Consider the following 18166-nt stretch of genomic DNA (forward strand, 5'->3'; position numbering starts at 1 on the left):
CTGCTGTGCTCCGCGCCGGCCCCGCCCCTGGCGCCGGCGGAGGGCCCGGTGCAGCGCGGCAGAGCTTCCGCCAGGGGGCGCGCGGGAGCGCTGCCGCCCTTTCCGGCAGCCGCCGCGATGCCGATGAAGGGCCGCTTCCCGGTGCGCCGGACCCTGCAGTACCTCAGCCAGGGCGACGTGGTGTTCAAGAGCTCAGTGAAGGTTATGACCGTGAACTACAACACGGCGGGAGAGCTGAGCGAAGGCGCGAGGTGAGTGCGGGGCGAGGCGGGAGCGTGGGCTGCCCCTGCAAAGACACCAGGGCTTGCGCGGGCCGCGCCCTCCGCAGAGACAACGCGCCAGTCCTTGCGTGCTTTTCTCTTTCTTTCCAGAAAGTTCGTGTTTTTCAACATCCCCCAGATCCAGTATAAGAACCCTTGGGTGCAGATCATGCTGTTCAGGAACATGACTCCCTCGCCCTTCCTGCGGTTCTACCTGGGTAGGTCCCGCCGGGGGCCGCCGGAGCTGCAGAGCCGTGGCCGCGCCGCGCTTGTGCCGTTCTCCCTCGGCCCTGCCTCGGCTGCAGCGCGCAAAGCCCCTGCTTGATAGGAACAGGGCTTTAGCCGTTAGCAGCTCCCCTAGAACCACCTTCATGGAGGTTTTGCTTTTGCACTTAAAACATTGCATTAACCATTAACTGCAGCAGGGAAGCAGATTGTTCATTTGTATGCGTTTAAAGCCTCTCTAAACGGCACGCAGGGGGGAAGTGGTAGCACCTGATACATTATTATGAATTTTTCTTGACAGACAATGGAGAACAAGTTTTGGTTGATGTGGAAGATAAAACCAACAAAGAGATAACAGAGCATGTTAAAAAAATCCTGGGGAAAAGCAAGTAAGTAACATGTAGTAAGCTAACATACCATCTACCATACATAATACAAACTTTTGTGGAATACAGAAGGAAATACCACTTTTCCCAAACAAAATTGACACAAGCATGGGGAAGTCCACAAGCTGGGGACTGTAAATCCATCTTTCTCATAACCTGGGTCTATGGAAGGGAGAGGAAGTATTGCAGTTGAGACTTCTGAGAGTAACAAACCGATCTCTTTTCTAGAGGAACACTTGAAAAAGAAGAAAGAGAAAGGAAAAAACTATCACATCCAGCAACCTTCGGGCCCAAGAAGTATCATCTGCGAGAATGCATGTGTGAGATTGAAGGCCAAGTTCCCTGCCCTGCTTTTGCACCATTGCCCAAAGACATGAGGGGAAAATACAAAGCTGCTATGAACAATGAATCAGCAGCCTGACATCTCAAGATCTCAAGTCATGCAGCTGTTTTTCCTCAGGGCTGGACAATGAAGGTGCTTCAGTGAGAGACAAGAGCTAACAGTTAGTGGGAAGAGGAACAAGCAAGTTCGTTCAGTACAGACAACTCTGCCTCATAAACCTTCTTACAGCTACATTTGAATTGTTTGTATTATTACAAACAATGAATATTTAAGTGAAAAATGAATAAAAGTCGAAACTGGCACCAAAAAAGCTGGGGTTCTACTAAGTATTGCAGTCAACACTGGAAAACAAAATTACTAGAGTCTTACTTCCTGTTCGTGCCTGGACATAGACAATTATGGCAAAACCAGTATCATGTTTTCTTTGGGACAGAGAGGCTAGACTAGAAAGTTAAATCTTGGAAGCAGCACAGAATTCCATAATTTATATAAAGTGGTGCAAAAGTCCCTCTTGTACTAACTGAAGACAGCCAAATGATAATGTAACTCCAATCTCAAATCAAATATTGAATTTTCTTAATTTATGTAGTTGAATCAGAAACAGTTCAGAGTCTTCATTTCCAGCAAGATACAACTTTTGCAGCTGATACTGCAGCTCTGAGAAACACTGACCCAGTCAGGAACGGAGAATGGGCAAACTGGTATATGAAAGATAAGTTTTACAATTATCAAAAAAAACCCTTCTAAATCATCACAGCTTCTGCATCACCAAACACTTACACCACACCTGTAATATGTATAAACATGATAGACTGTACTCCATTGTACAGACCTTTATGTCAGGCTTATCCATGCCAGTTACTGTAGAACTGTAGTGCAGCATTTCTGAACTCATAGTTGAATACAAAATTTCACACTGATTGAAGCATCCTGTACAAATTGTTAAGGACAAACACAACACAAAATAAACATGTTGTTTTATTTCATCTCTTTTTACAAAGTTTTCATACAGAGTAGTGCATGCAGTAGTAACAAAAGTCAATGCTAATTAGTTATTGAGCTTTATGCTTAAGACATCTTCATTCCCTTGTGCCTTGCAAGCCTCACAGCACTCCCTATACCAGCGAAGTTCTTCACTTTTGAGATGACTTTAGTATTAGCTGTCTACTCTATCACATTTAACACTGACAAAGATCATGAGGTATGCTAGTCTGTTACCTGCTTGTAAAAATAATGTATTACATATACAATAAGAATACTTTAGTTATTAGTGTATTAGCCAGAAAATATAAACAAGGCAGGATAGTTGCAACAAGGAAAAAAACACATTTGATTTGAAAGCTGAAGCCACTGAAACATTTTTTCATGTTGATACCTAAAACAGCATTAGGTTAGAGTGCAGGAAGCAATCCTCCTGACTAGCAACCAAGTCTGTCCTAAATAACTGCCTTACACTATCTCTCTTAAACAATTCCAGGGATTCTGTTTAGCTATCAACAGTTTTTGCTGCCTTCATGAATCTGGTGCCAGGCACCTATGTTCTGTTCAAGACCTTTCAGAATCCTCTGTTCTTTCTTGGTGCAAAATAACACTCGGGGATTCGATCAGCTCTAATAAAACATCAGTGTAAGAACTTCATGGTTTTAAGCCAACCTCTTCTGCACACCTTTCAAATCCAGATTTAGGGTACACCAGACAGAACATCAGGTATCCTTGACTGGCTGGTCTGAGTTACTTCAACCCCTTACTAGTGCTATTAAGTGAGGATATAGGTGGTTTGGGCTTTTTAAACAACAGTTCCACAAGTCCCTACCTCCACTTACTCACAGCTAGGAACTAGAGCTCCTGCTCTTTAGGTAGCAGTTATTTGTCTCTAAAATCTTATGCAGTGTTGGGGTTACAGCTATGTCAGTATCAGAGACATAATTAAAACACGTCCCATTCCACAGAACTTCACACTTCTGAGTAAGGCCACTACTGTTAGTGCGATCTGCCTGATTTTCTTCCATTTCAGCTTTAAATAAAGAACCCTTTAAGACTAACTCACCACCACCACTACTGCAAACATTGATTTCTGATGATGAGCCTGTGCCTCTCAAATATAAAAATCAAAGCAAGTCTTTCTCTTTTGAGAAAGATTCCATCTTTCTCAAAAGCCCTGCATTTACCCAGCTGTAGGTCCTTCCGCATCACAGGTGCTGGCTGTCACCTGGTCATCCCCCAGGCCACAGGATTACAGGAGGTCTTCAATCTGAAGTTCCTTATGTAAAACAGATATGCCTGATTCTCATAAGAACTGAGGGAATCTAACATGAGAAAGAATTGCTATTTGGCACTACTGCAGCCACAGACTTTTTCTCCCAGCTTTCACAAAATTCCAGTTCAGTGGCATCTCAGCTTTCCACTATAAACTAAATTTTGTGTTGAGTGCTACAAAAAAAGTGTTCTCACAAATACAACAAACATGATCATTCTGTCACCCAGATGATTTAAAGGAAGGTGTAGATTCCATAATGTAATTAGCGATTGGAGGTTCACCCTTTATATTATAGTTAGAAGTGGTGCTGGCCTGATGCTTCTTTCCCTGGAAGTGAGCACTTGCTCCCTTATGAGCAGGTCTGAAGCCAGCATGATGCTATGACACCAAAGTCTGTGCTCAGAGCAAATGGGAAACCAGAACTGATGAAAAGAAGCATCCAAATTTTACTTGGGAATCTTTATACAGACACTAAAAAGCTACTCATAAACTAAGATCAGTTAGAAAGTTCTTCTCAGTCTTAAAATCCCTTTTATGTATTTATTAGCATTGCACAAACTTGATCTGTGAGCCTGTACATTCAGCACCCTGGAGAATCACAGCAGCTCTTTAACAGCATGTTCCCAGAACACCATTGCATTCAGCTACCCTGGGTCAGGAGAGGATGAAAGAGTTTTAGAAAAGTTTTCATCTCTCTTTAGTCAAAGCCACACTTGAAAGGCTAACACTACAGCAGGAAGCGGTAAAGAGGGCAAACCAACATTCCAACCAGTTCCACATCATAGTTCCCTATTAGCACTTAACCCCTTTGACCAAAATAAGCATTCAGTAAGACCAGTTAGCATTAAAAGTGCTGTAAAAAAGTTACTTTAAAATTTCTTACAATAAGCTTTTGAGACCAGCAGCATTCCTCAGATTCTTTCTTCAAGACTGTGTAGTAGTGGCAATGTCTAAATGAAAGTGCTTTCAAGTCAGGATTCTCCCAATTTCCTCTTGTGATCTGTACTCCTGCCTGTAAGTATCTGCTTTACCTTCCCATATTTAACAGCAGACTGAATTATTACCCAGCCCTATTGCTGCTTCAGCAGTTAGATTTCTCCTTCTGCTTTGCTAATGTGTGCTTCAGTTCCTTTAAGTTCTCTGTCAGTACCTCCACCTCATCCAGTCGTCCACTATGTTTGGCATCAAATATATAAGCTTTAATATTATCTATCTGTTGGAGAAGCAGCTCTTCCTCTATAGCCTCCTCTCCAGAGATCTCACTGCCATCCTCCACTTCAAAGGGATTGACAGAGGATCCCTCTTCAAATGGATTCCCTGAACTCCAACTGCCCCCAGGCTTTTCAAATGGATTTTCATCCTCTTCAAAGGGGTTTGAAGTACTGCCAGGTGCTCCATTACTTTGTTCATCCTCCTCCTCACTTTCAAATGGATTATATTCTTTTTTACCACTTTGCTGAGCTGTGTTAGAGAAAGAAACCATTGGAGAGGGGTCTTTGGCAAATGGGTTAGCAGGATCTTCCTCTACCTGAGGGGTATCTGTTTCATCCTCAAAGGGATTTAGACAGGCTGGCTGATCCTGGTCTTTGTCACACTGTGGGACATTCTGGGGTTTGAGTGTGAAGGTCAAGTGCTCCTTAGCTGGCAGCTGCTCAACAGCAGGAGTTTCAAAATTTGTGTCCCCTTTCATCCAAGTAGCATCCAAATGCTGTTTGACTTCCCTGAAGTCTAAGGAGCGTGTCCTTGAATGCTGAGACATGAATTTATGGTGCTCTCTTTCCCACTCTTTTTCATGAAAGACCTGAAGCTCCTTCCTCTGTATCTCCTCCTCTTCTGCCTGTTTTTTAGAAAGCTCAATAGCTTTCAGAGTTTGTTGTTGATCATATTCATCCTGAAGCTGCATCAGGTTCTCTTGCAAAGTATGGACCTCATCTATCCTATTAGCTGCCTTTGCTTGCTTAATAAAGGATGTGATATTGTCAATCTGCTGAAGAAGTGGGTCTGCTCTCTCGCTCTCTCTCGTAATGCTAGATGTAGGTAACCAGCCTTCAGATTTTCTGACTGTTCCTTTTTTTATGTGAGTTTCATCACCATTAACTGCAGATGCAGATATGGAGATAAACCCCTTCTGCTTTTCCTCTTGTTTTCCCTGTGTTTCAAGAGCGACCTAAACAAAAAAACATGTAGTAAGAAAACACCATGTGCTTGAAAAATTTCATTCTAAATATCCATAGATACAAGTTAGTTGATCTTAAGATATTGCTGGCTGTTGCTAAAAGGGATCAGCTGCAGCTTTGGTTGCTTTGCAGAAAATTCTTACTTTCATACTATTCCTTAAATGCTTCCCATGAGTTTGTGATTATATTGATGAAAATCCCATGACATCTGCCTCTACAAACTTGAGGGAAAGTAGGAGCAACAGTTCTCTTTATAGAGGAAAAAAATGCCTAATGCAGCTGTGCAAAAAGTGGTCTAGATTGATTTGGACATTGATCATATCACATATTACTACAGCAGACAGCTGTAATAGAACATCAGTGTTTAAGGTCACTGGTATCACTGGCTTTTGGAGTGGGATGGTTCTTATTTCTCAACTCATACCTCAAGATGAAGTTGGCTTTAGTTTATAATTAATGATGTCCTCCCTCCTAAAGGAAAAAACCCTCTCTCCCTGAAGAGGCATCCTTATTCTAATATGTCATTTTCCACTAATGAAAGAAGTTTCCAAATTCTACTTCTGTGAGTGAATTCCTGAACACAATTTCAAAGTCAATATAAACTGACACACTTCAGGGCTTGCTCTGCACGCACTGCAGCAGAAACAGCCCATGCACCTGAGTCCCTGCTGCTTTCTAGAAGTGTCCAGCTGCTCCATGCCCACCTACTTCTGTTCTGGGCAGAACAAAGCAGGAGCTAGATGAATCCCTGGGAAAGGGGATGGGACAATGTGGATGAAAAAATGACAAACTGAAATCCAGTGTTGAAGGCAACTACTCATACCCACACAGCTCCCAGGCTTGTATCTGTGAGAAGGCCTGATACAAGATGTAACAGATCCTAACCTGTCTTACCGTATGCAGTCTTCTCTTCTTCAGTTCTTCATACTGATCCTTGGTTGGCAGGGACATTAGGCCAAGCAGTTTTTCCTGGAAAAAATCGAAATGTTTACAGTGCTGCTTGCAGGTATTCAGCCCATTTTTCAAGTCCTGAAGAAGAGATACTACCAGCAGAAACCCCAAAAACACATCGAAGATGCTTCTACACTGCAGTCCCCGCGGCAGGTCTGCACACACCTTTGCTGGGACAGCTGCACTGCTGGGTGGGCCCACACCTCAGCAAGGGGAAGAGCCAAGGCTCACACATCTCTTAGGTTTCCCAGGCCCAGTGCTGCTCTGAGTGCAAGTTCTGTGTTCAAGACAGCTTATTTAAGGCTATCATAAGTCATTAGGGGAACTACAGAAAATGCAGAAAATGTATAGAACTCAGGCTCCTGTCAAAATAGTTCCAAATCACAGGGCTGCCTGGCAGAGAACGCCATCTAAAATGTACATTCATCTCACAGCATATGCTCTATTTACCTGAACAAAAAGTGTAGCTGAATATCTTATCATTCGCTGAAGTTGTAGTGTTTTAGGATGAGGTTGAGGATCTTCGTGCAAGCCTAGACTCAAAATCTTCTTACTGAATCAAAGCAAACATACAGCCTCATCAGTTCTAAAACAAAATCAGGAAAAATGCAACAAAAGCAGAGAGACAATACTGGATTAAAAACTTCTGATGTTCTTTTAGATAGACAGTTTTGGATATTACAATTTGTAACACTTTCCACTCCCAGCCTTATAAAAACAAAGAAACTCTGTACAAATAATTCCTTCCCCCTAAATGGTGCTGCTACTTGTTTCCTCTATGTTTAGTTATTCCTACTGCAGAGGAATGTATGAATTTTAAGGCTGGAGAAGAAAGTAGAAATTGGTAGTGTACAGGAACAGCATCTACCTTTTCAAATGCTCTTTACAACTGAGCAGACAAATTGATCACCCATATAATCAGTAAAGTCATAACAGAGATACACACATGCTGGGGGTAAAAGGGAGAGAGATGATCTTTTACCTTAAGGCATCTATAAATTCATACATTTTTTGAATCTCCACCCTCAAGTCATTAGCATGATCAAGGTTGTAGGCTGTCTCCCCAGCACTAAGGAATAAACAGAACTTTACTGTAAGTCATGCATCCAGTTAACACCACATACAACATTACAAGTTCCCCCAAGATGACCAAGATTCAGCAATGGTAAGAACTGCTAACACTAAAGGGCTGGATGACTTTATTTCAGGCTCATGTTTAAAAAAACCTTTCTTTGTAACAAAAGTGGAAAATTATAATCATTTTGTGAACATGAACACTTCATAGAAGATAATTTTATTTATGATTATATTATTACTACTCTAGGAGAAACTGTATTCTAACACAAAAATGCCACTCAACAAGTAATACCTAAAATATACACATGCTTAGCAAATGTATCTATTTTGTGGAGATTTTTTTCAAGGCAACTTGGTGGGAAAAAAACTCTGAGTAACTAACTGTACCACTAAAGCACAACAGTCACCTGCACTAGCATGTAAGAAAGCAAAATAATAGGCTCAACAAGGTGTACTATTTAAGACGCCATTACATGACTGTCCACATAGGGACACAAATCAATTACAGACACTTTTCTAGAGTCTCCGCTTTATTGATAAAACAAATTAGGATTTAGTGGGGAAAACTCTTCACCAGTTTTTAGCTTGCCTATCCTTTTGTACCACAAATATAAATTATAAGAATCACTTTCTCAAAAGCAACTTCACTACCCATAGGATTCCAATTTCCAGGACACAGTACTAGTCAGAAAACTTTAATTTTGCCAATAACAAGCCTGTTGTTTTCTGACGTTTACTTCCATTATCCAGGACATTTGTATTTTTACTTTTCTCCAGCTGCCAAGTCACATAACCCAATCTTTCATGAATTAATGACAAAAGGCAGTAGTATCTTAGCACGTTTTTCACCTTCTGTACTTCTTTCTTCCTATTACAAGGAGTGTTTTTTACAGAAGCAATTTTGTTACTAATTTTTCTACAACCATTAGATCTAAAGGACAGGTACAGCAATATTTGTTAACTTTCACTTTTCAAAAGGAAATGCTTCCTAGTCAAAGACCAATGTGTGTATTTCTCTTACTGTACAAGCCAAAAGTATAACCTGGCAACCTCTTACAGAGAGAGTTGGAAACACTTAAGTTACCCCAGTGAGAGAATACTACTGCAAGAAATTACGCACAAAACTGAAATATGAGACTGTTGCTTATTCAGTGCAGCACAGGGTAGGCCAGGTACACTCAGAACAAGTGCTAGGTGAAGGTGCTTTACACAGAACAGACAGGAAGTGTTCTAATGATTTGCTGCTGCTGGCGTTCCTCAGAAGCCAGAGCATCCAGCTGAGGACAGCAACAGCTTACTGCAGCTGTTTTGAAGAGGCTCATTTACACAAGAATTGTAGCCTTGTACTTCCTTTTTTGCAAAGATGATGTGTCAAAATATGATAGTAGTGCCTCACTGGGAAGTGGCTTTAAAAAAATTAACCAAACGACTTCTCTGTATGTTACCACTAATAATTAATTCAGTACTTCTTTGTATGAAGAGCATCCAGAAGACAACAGATCATGAAACACTGATTTTTCTTTTAATGTACACACTCTTGCAGCCTTAGTACACCACTTCCTTACTACTTCCCACACTTAGAGGAAAAATACATATACTCATAAACATAACCAGCAATGGGGCTTACTTTAGTGATTCTGCCATCCTTATGTATTCTGGTGCTTTCTGGTCAACCTTCTCCATGCAGAGTCGAAGTTTCTTGTTTAAAACAAAATATATAAAAAGAGAACTTATATTAAAACACGAATGCAAGAACATGCTGACATACATCTTTTCATGCTGCTTGTGCAGATTTAAAGTTAACCATGATGAAAGCCACTTTAACTACTCAGGATGACAAGACTCTCCTGTTATCTTCAGAACACATACGGCGTTGTCAGGAACAGAGAAAGACTTGCTGTAGACCTGCAAGGTGGACTTTGAATCAAGAAGCTGTTTGAATGGATGACTTGGACAACTTCTAGCCTTACATCTTTTCACCAACAAGAGCATCAACAGAAACTCCCATTAATACTAACCCAGGTAGTTTGTGGACTCTACTGAAAAGATACCTGGTAATCATCAGTACCAGCTGCAAAGCACATTTGAACGTCATGTTGGTAGAGGTGGTTCAAAGAAAGCATTTGCCATCAGTGTGAAGACAAAGAGTGGGGACAACATCAAGTCCCATAGCTGCAGTGCAGCCCACCAATCATATGCACAGCGTATCACTGGTTTAAACAAGTTCACAATTTTAAGAGATGCATGTCTGAACTACTAGTTCCAGATGAGAATGAAGATGTATTTTAAAAAGATGTTTGAAATTAACGCGGGATATAAATACTATATTGCAACTGATTCCAACATTTCAGATATGTCTTGGTTACGTGGCATAAACACCCAACAGCCTCTTCTAACACAAGTCAGTATTAAGTCATAAATTAAGAGCTTAGACATGAGGTAACAAGCCAAAAGTCAAGTAGTGACCACTGCAGACATACACACTGTAGCACAGAGCTTGACTTACCTCATAGAGTTTCACAATTTCTGGTGTGTATTCTTTCTCATCAATCTGTTGCTCTCTCTTCAACAGGGTGTCTTTGCAGTGTTGACAACAACGGATTCGGTCATCATCCTTCTCATCCAGAACAGAGCTCACGCTGCTTATGCTGCTAATGCTGCCACGGCGGGAGCCATGGACACTGTTGGGTGAGGAGTTCGGGCTAGTATGAGAACCCAAGGCCTCTTTGCTGGCACTAGTGAGTTTGCCTAAAAATTATACACAGGTAATTTTACAGTAACTGGAGAAGCCAAAAGATTTTACCAACACAAACAAACTGCCCTTTAACAGAAACTTTACATTTAGGTGGTATTAGAAAACCAGGTTGAAAGAGTCTGCTGAAAGCCATGCAGGGATTGCACGACAACCACAACTGCAAGTCGGAATTTGGGTCTTCACTGCAAATCCTGCTGTATTTAAAACTAGCTAGAGAGCAGGCTGCTGAGCATCACCTACTTTGCTCATGCCTAGAAGCATTCTCATGTTTGAGCCTGCACAGTCACAAAACAATGTGTAGAACAGGTATGATAATGGTGTCCAGGCATTGTGCTTGAACACTCCAAAAGTGTTTAAGTTAATGTCATTTATGTCCACAGAAAATAGTCTCCTCTCCAGTGCACCACATGAGGAAAATAAAGGCTTGAAGTAGTTCTTAAAGGCCTATACGTGAATTTCCTTAAGGTGTTGTCCCAAGGTGCAACATTTGGACAACACAGACAAAATTGGAAATATCCACAGTATTTTTAAATGTCAAGAACCTTGGCAGTTCCTAAAGTTAACAGCTCCATAGTTATGGTACTCAGTAGAATAAATAATAGCTGTATTTAGCAGGAGTTCATACTACTATTATTTCTAGTAAATTTTTCAGTGTTATGCAACACTTCCAAATCTGAAGGAACAGAGACAAAGAAAGGAGAAATCATTCTTTGTATTCTGTTTCACAGACAAGTGTCTGCATGAAACTGAATGGAAGTTTTCTGCAGAGCCAGACTATTACCAGCATATTTTTTTCTAATGACAAAAAGCCAGGATGCACTCAAAGCGAACTAAGAAAATGAAGAATAAACTCCACAGTACTTACTTGCCAAAGGAAGATTCACAAATTCCATGCACTTCTTGCACATAATAGACCCACAAAGGCGGCAGTGGTGACGTCGGTTTCGGATACTGAACTTACTGCCACAGTCTGGGCAAAATGGAACATCGTGATCACTGACCCAGGGCACAACAGACTTCTCTATAGCTGTGAGCAGGAATACACACCACATAAGTATTCAATTCTTCAGCTGGTTAAACTACAGGGGCAAATAATCTCAGGTAAGCTCACACCAACCTCTTATTTTAGCTGACTCAGTGTTTGCTCTGTCAAACGATGTAAGCTGGTAGAAGATAAACAATATATTCAAGAAAATTATACTTTTGCAAGGAAAAAACCCAACACAACTCAGCCCAACAAGTAAAAGAAACCTGGCATTTTTAAGAGCGAGGAGTTTCTGCCGGTTTTACACCAGACTCATGCAACTTTTGTACTTTTTTTCTAATTCCATATCCATACAAGTGCTAAACAATGACTTGTCAAACCTGTACAAATCAGCAAATTGGTTTTGCAATAATCCTTATTGCAGCCAACATTACTGCATCTGAGCCAAAATGCAAGTGTACCATTGACAGATTTTGAAGAATGAGAAGCTGGAAGAATAATGACAAAAAAAATTGGTGAGTAATTTAGTGAAATAAAAGATGGAGAAAATAAAACAGGAGAACAGATGGTTCTTGAAGCATGTGGAAGTAGCATATTCAGCTTGAAAATGGTGCATAGAAACAGAAATCATACCCACAGCACAGGCTCAAACCATGCACAGTACTCAAGGTAATGTATAAAGAGAGTCATAGTTTAGTATCCTTTAGAAAGTGTACTCCTAGATAAATGGGCACACTTCATACTGAAATATAATTTTTTAAATCTAGGAAACATTTAGAAGGCTGGAATATTAAAAAGCACCAAATTTACCTTTTCTAACCTGATTATTAACTTATTGACTTCAACTACATAGTGATCAATCCTGGCTGCTCGGTGTTTCTTGAATTCAGAAAGACGGCTTCTCATAGCACCTGCAGAGATAACAGAAAGCTGTCCTCGTCACCCAAGTACTCTGTATGGATTTAAATGCCTCTTGAAAGACAGATGTCTCTTCACCATTTATTTCTTATGTTCAAATTCAATTTTAAAGACACATTGGAATCCTACATTTTCACAGCGTTGCTGTAAATAAAACATGCAGGTTAAAGCCTAATCTTCAGGCTACCAATAAACAGTGTTTTACTTCTACTACAGAAAACAAGCAGCACTATGTTAGAGAGAACATCTCCAACAATTTTTTTTTCTCCATCTTCATTTGTCAGTTACATTTGATAAGCTGTTACCTACTAGCAGTGTTCTCAAAACCAACTCCCTTTAGTTTCCTGGCTACATGTTGAACAAAGAGAAGAAGCAAGTCCAAGGATTACCGGAGGTCTATGCAACATCAATTTTGTTTCCTGCTTGTGATCATCTCTACACCTTTAGGGGTCTGAATCAAATCCTTGATGACAGTTCAGATTTCCAGAAAACTGATCACCAAGTATTGATAGAACAATACAGCATCTCTTTAAGAAACGTACAATTCACAGTTGATTACGGTTTAAGATTACTCCTTTTCCAAGTAAGGTGGGTGAGGTATTAAAATTCAAAGTTATAGACAAAAAAACAAAAGACCCCATACCAACCAACCAACAAAATCTTTCTTCCAGCTGGTAGAACTCAAAATCAGATGTTGCTTTTTGATGCTACCTAACGTAAGAATCTCACTTCCTCATGCTAATAAAATAACAAAAAAAATCTCCAAAGATGCATTCATAGGAGTGAAAGAGTTCCACTGGGTAACTGATTTAAGCCACTGCTTTGGAGACATCACACAGTCCCTTTCACTGATCCATCCCATGCCAAAATCCCTAAGATTCATCTTCTCAACTCTCATAAGAAAGCAGTTCTCACTTCTCTAATGTTCACAAACCTTCTCCTTCAATTTACTGTTTGCTAGTATTTACACTATGATCGTTGCTCAAATACTTACAAAGTCAAAAGTAAAGCAATGTACAGAACTCAGACCCCCCAGACCCAAAGGACTCAGCCCTAGTCTGTCAGCACCATAGTAGAAACCCTCCCAGGATCCACCAGAGATGGTGCTGCTTCCTCCTCCAAAAATAACCACAGTTTTTCTGTTATAGTAACAGATCATTGCCAGTAGCAATATTTATAATTACAAGCTCGGTCAGCTTATCTTTGAAATCCTACACATCTAGATTTAGATTCAGAGGAGTGGGGGTTGTTTGTTGTTTGGTTTTTTTTTGGTTCGTGTTCTTTTTAAAGTAAGCTCCCTTTTAATAAGAGGTGATCTACACCTCAAATCCAAGGAAAAAGCTGAAAGTTTTATCAATGGATAATCTTTTTGTCAAATATGCAAAGTAACAGCTACTTTAAGTGTAGCCCAAAAGCTGGAGATTTTATATACCTATAATTTAGCTATTAATTAGTGGATTATCTGTTTTGTAAAGTCACAAAATGAAGCTAGTTGCACAGAGATAAACACAGATTAAACAGATCTCAGCAGCACAGGCACAATGACATGACAAACAGCTACCTGAAGGGTAGTTTGGGTACTGATTCTATACACAGCTTTTTCTTCTCCCCATTAACTCTGTTTTTCCCACACCCCACCCAATGCAGACAGGCTGCCCACAGTTAATATGCAAACCAGAACCCCCTGCTAGTGAATCCAGCGCAGCACAGACACAATTCCAAGCCACTTCAGCAATACTGCAGCACTTTCTCAATTCAGCTCAAAAGTTATCCCCACTGTGTATTGCTTTCTAGCTCTCCTACCTACTTCCTGGGGCTCCCACATGTATGGATCTATTCCACCATAGCTGAATGACTCATATCGTTCCTGAGATCCAGAGTCAGTTCTGTCATCATCTTCTTGTTTCAGCAATTTCTTCTTTGCTCTTTTGGCCTTCTGGACTAGATCTGAAAAAGATAAACCCAAGTTTTCTAACATGTCAGCAAGTCACCAAATATTCATCATGTGAAGCCAGTATAGAATATTCCCCTTCTTTAACAGAAAGTTTTTTCCTGGATAAGTTTATCCTCAAAACATTCTTAGAACCAAAATGCAGTTCAGAGCACCATAGATGACACAAAATGCTCTTTGTTGTCTGTTGTAAAGTAGCCTGAGGTCCTAAGAACAAAACAGTAGGTTAAAACATTCCATTGTGGGACTTCACTGTAAAACAGCAACGTGTCTTAAACTATGGGACCTGTCACACAGCAAGGGGCACCATATAGTTTTATCTTAATTCTCCTAATTCCCAATTATTTTCTTCAGATTCAAGGATGTTCAACACTTTCCTTGTCTTGTTGCACAAACTATGAATTTCAGTGTGCTTGTACACATAAATAATTTTTAAAATACTCAATAGCCCACTGTTAGGGCTAGGGTTTCACAAAAAAAAAGTTGATTAATATTTCAAAAGTCTATCTCAAGAGAAAAAAAAAATTCAAGACTGCTAGGCCACTATTTCTAGCATACTAAAACAAAACCAGAGAGACTTTTGCAGGAAACACAGAGAATTACTGCCATATTTTAAACGTTTTTCTCTCAATATAAAATAACACAGTGCATGCAAGGGGGTAAAAACAGAACTCAAAGGGATTTTCCAAACACTATTGAAAGGTGGAAATCCATAACAGATATGGGACACTCCTAACACCTCCTGCCAGTTCCACCACCCACATTCTTTTCCACGTTTTTGCAACAACAACCTTTCTTAACTTTACACTTTAACTGCAACCACAGTTTTATCTACTGTCAAAACAAGAAATTAATGAACTGGAACCTTGCAACTACCAGAGATTCCCCATATTCTCTACAGTCTTCTGTACCCTAATTCTTGGGTATTCACGGGGTTACAGTAAATAGAATAAGTAAGATAAAAATAAGTAGATAAGTAGATAAAAACAAAACAAAAAACCCAAAGAGGTCAATAATAAAAATCGTGCATAAAATCAGACATTTGACGAGTAATGTCCTTTAGCGCCTACTTTAAAATCAATTTATGGAAAGTATCGGGAGAAGGTAAATACTATGGCCCAAAGAGATATGCAGAAGAATGGAACTGCATGCCTCGCCTTTAAGTCCCTTCAATTAATATTTTATTATTGTCAGACATTTGGGAGCACTCGAAGTACGAGCAGGGATTTCCAACGGCCAAGCCGAACGCGTCACCGCGGCCGCCCTTACTTCGGAGCTGCGCCCTGACGTCCCGGTCTTCGCCCGGGTGCTGCTCCTCGTAGTGCGCCTGGAGCTGCCGGAACGCCTGGAGATCCTTCAGGCACAGCGGGCACAGGAAGCCCTCACGCACTTCGGCCGGGTCCCCGAAGGCCGCTGGGCAGCCCGACGCCATCGCGGCCGCGCGCGCTGCCCTCACCGGCTGCCGGGGTGCGGGGACCGCATCGTTCTTAGGCACGGCCTGAAACGAACCAGGGCAGCGCCGTGCGACCGGCGGCGCAGGACGGGGACGGGAAAGGCCGGGCTGGGCGCGACTCCCCCTCCGGATCCGCCGCCCCGTCCCTCCGCGGCCCGGCCCGGGGCAGGAAAACGGCCGCGCGCCTCTCTCGGGCGCGGGGCCGCGGCTGCGCGCGAGCAGGGAGAGGGGCGGGGCTGGAGGCGCACCACCCGCCGGGGGAGAGGCCGCTGAGGGCTGCCCCGCCTGCCCGAGGGGCCGTGGCCCAGCGAGAGCCCAGGGACGGCCTGGGAAAAGCCCAGGGCCGGGCCCGCCTCACCTCAGCACCCGGTGGGTGTCTCCAAAGCAGGGCGGCCGCGGCCTGTCCCGCCTGTCGGGAGCGACGGAGCGCGGCAGAGGGCGGGGCGAGCGCTGAGCCATCGATGAGAGGAAAGGGCGGGGACAAGGAGGGCGAGCCCGACACCGCGCGGGGGAGGCTGCCCAGCGCAGAGCTATCGATGGAGGTTGGGAGCGGCAGCGGAGGACACGGAACGGGGCCGTCGTCTCTCCTGAGGCCAGGACCGCTCGCCATGTCCAGACACCTTGCAGTAGGCCCCGGTAACGGGCCCGCAGAGGTGCGGTGGCAGAGTCCTCTCGGGGCGGGACGGCGCTGTCATGTGGGGGACACGTGTCTCGCCCCCGCTCTTTCCCGCCCTGCTGCCCTGGGACCGTTTGCACAGCACTGGTGGGTCTGTGCTGTGTGTCCGAATCGCTGAGCACGCTTAAGAGCAGCACCGTTGCCAATATTAACACGCCCAACGTTCCCTTTCCCAGCCTACCGAGTCTTCCTAAAGAAAGTGTCCCAAAACTGCAAACCAGAGCAGCCGGTGACGTGCTTAGCCACAGACGGAGCCCAGGAATCCCACTGCTTGCTTCCTGACAAAGAGCTGTGTAAAGCAACGCCAGGGGCTTTTCAGTATCCCCTTTCTGATGCCAGCTTTTGTTTAGTCTCAGCTGGCAGCAATCCCTTATCTCACACACTCCCAATCAAATGGAAGCAATAGCATTGTGTAACCACACTTCGGCCTCATGTGTTAGGATTACAAGCTTTTGGAGGCAGAGATTTTTTTTACGTGGCAGTTCTATTTACACTTGAGTCCTATCCATTAAAGGTGGATTTTCACTCATCGTGCCCTGCTCTTCTACCCTCCAGGTTAAGTCCTTTAAAACCTTTTCAGCACGGATCGTGATGGGGTGGGGAGGAAGAGAACCAGCCTGAGGAACCAGCCTGAGGCTCAGTGCCTTAGAGGATTCGCGTGCTGTGGTGTCGTCCCCCTGGATTTGCTGGAGCTGGGCAGTTTCCTGGCGGTGAGCCATACCTGTGCCACCTTTGCTGTTCCTTGCCCCTTCTATCCTCTGTTGAGGCAATGAGTTATAACTCACTGAACAGTGAAAGAACACTACAGCAATGCACGTGTCTCTAGAAGAACTGCAAGATCCATGTAGGTGCAGAGCTCGTGGGGAGGTTTCTGTCGGCATTTCAGTTTTCTGGTTCCTGTTTCATGTGCGTCATTTGTCACGAATGTGCAGGGAAGGGGCAGAAAAAGGGGTGGGTGAAGGGATGGGAGACGTGGCAGTCACTAGATGGCACAACAAGCACGTCTGAGAGCAGCCGAGGGCCTGTGGGGGCCTCGGCCGTGCATTTCACAGGCTTTAGCTGTAAAGGTTTTTGTCCTGCCTGTAAGCTGTGAGCCCTGTTGACCCGGGCAGTCCATCCTTTCCTGCCGTTCCCAAGTAGTAAGAATCAGGCGTAAGGTGGTATAGAAGAGCAAGCTCTTTCCTTAACCCTGTCTCTCCACAGCTTCAGTAACTGCTCTTTTTCAAAAATAAAGTCTTAAAGGCTAATTGAAGTGGTAAATAGAACAATTGAAGTCTGGTGGCCTCCTCTTGGAATACAAACCACGCAGTGAGGGCTGCCTGCAGTGAGTTGCGAGGAGGATGATGGCATGCTGGCACGTGTGCGAGAAATCAAACATTTCACCGAATCTTCAGTTAATTGTGCTCCTTTGCATGTTCTACATTTGACCACACATATGAGAACACGTCTCACCAGATTAATCTTTTTCAAGTACTGATAAAACACCGTGTAGTATCAATCACTCTTGAAAAGAAATTTCACTCAATATTTTTAAAGGAAAATGCCACTTTTTTGCCTGTTTCTGAATACAAATGATCTTTACCCCGTCCTGAAGAACTCCTTCCCCAAGAAGTGACTGCACCTGCTCAGTATGATTTGGGTCTTTATGAGAGTATTAGACTTACTGGGAACATCTCAGAGACAATTAGAGAACTGATATTACAAAGTTATGCCAGATACAGTGATGTGTGGAATGGTACAGTTTGCTCCCAA

At 42.7% G+C, this 18166-nt stretch overlaps 2 protein-coding genes across 3 annotated transcripts; one reads left to right on the forward strand and one right to left on the reverse strand.

Moving 5' to 3' along the window:
* Positions 1-40: 40 nt before the first annotated feature.
* Positions 41-2200, forward strand: MRPS25 (mitochondrial ribosomal protein S25). Its single transcript, XM_048315894.1, has 4 exons — positions 41-251; positions 372-478; positions 787-874; positions 1100-2200. The coding sequence occupies exons 1-4, from the start codon at positions 118-120 to the stop codon at positions 1290-1292; spliced, it is 522 nt and encodes a 173-aa protein (XP_048171851.1). The 5' UTR covers positions 41-117; the 3' UTR covers positions 1293-2200.
* RBSN (rabenosyn, RAB effector) lies at positions 2175-16363 on the reverse strand. 2 transcript variants are annotated; one of them, XM_048315883.1, is made up of 12 exons: positions 16097-16363; positions 15555-15783; positions 14138-14281; positions 12227-12327; positions 11549-11594; positions 11297-11458; positions 10183-10424; positions 9304-9374; positions 7582-7668; positions 7050-7152; positions 6543-6617; positions 2175-5638 (listed from the first exon to the last, which is right to left on the reverse strand). In XM_048315883.1, the coding sequence occupies exons 1-12, from the start codon at positions 16346-16348 to the stop codon at positions 4553-4555; spliced, it is 2598 nt and encodes an 865-aa protein (XP_048171840.1). In that variant the 5' UTR covers positions 16349-16363; the 3' UTR covers positions 2175-4552. The 2 variants fall into 2 exon arrangements, with proteins under 2 accessions (XP_048171840.1, XP_048171839.1); XM_048315882.1 differs by having other exon boundaries at positions 6534-6617.
* Positions 16364-18166: the final 1803 nt, after the last annotated feature.

The sequence above is a fragment of the Corvus hawaiiensis genome, chromosome 11, assembly GCF_020740725.1.
Source record: "Corvus hawaiiensis isolate bCorHaw1 chromosome 11, bCorHaw1.pri.cur, whole genome shotgun sequence".
NCBI classification, from domain to species: Eukaryota; Metazoa; Chordata; class Aves; order Passeriformes; family Corvidae; genus Corvus; species Corvus hawaiiensis.

Excerpts from the sequence above, each read along its gene's own strand:
- MRPS25 (XM_048315894.1), top strand. The coding sequence starts at position 118 with ATGCCGATGAAGGGCCGCTTCCCGGTGCGCCGGACCCTGCAGTACCTC. Across the intron at positions 252-371 it reads GAGCTGAGCGAAGGCGCGAG|AAAGTTCGTGTTTTTCAACA; the intron begins GTGAGTGCGGGG and ends CTTTCTTTCCAG. Across the intron at positions 875-1,099 it reads AAAATCCTGGGGAAAAGCAA|AGGAACACTTGAAAAAGAAG; the intron begins GTAAGTAACATG and ends TCTCTTTTCTAG.
- RBSN (XM_048315882.1), bottom strand. The coding sequence starts at position 16,348 with ATGGCGAGCGGTCCTGGCCTCAGGAGAGACGACGGCCCCGTTCCGTGT. Across the intron at positions 11,459-11,548 it reads TGAGTCAGCTAAAATAAGAG|CTATAGAGAAGTCTGTTGTG; the intron begins GTTGGTGTGAGC and ends TCCTGCTCACAG. Across the intron at positions 7,153-7,581 it reads GAATTTATAGATGCCTTAAG|TAAGAAGATTTTGAGTCTAG; the intron begins GTAAAAGATCAT and ends GCTTTGATTCAG.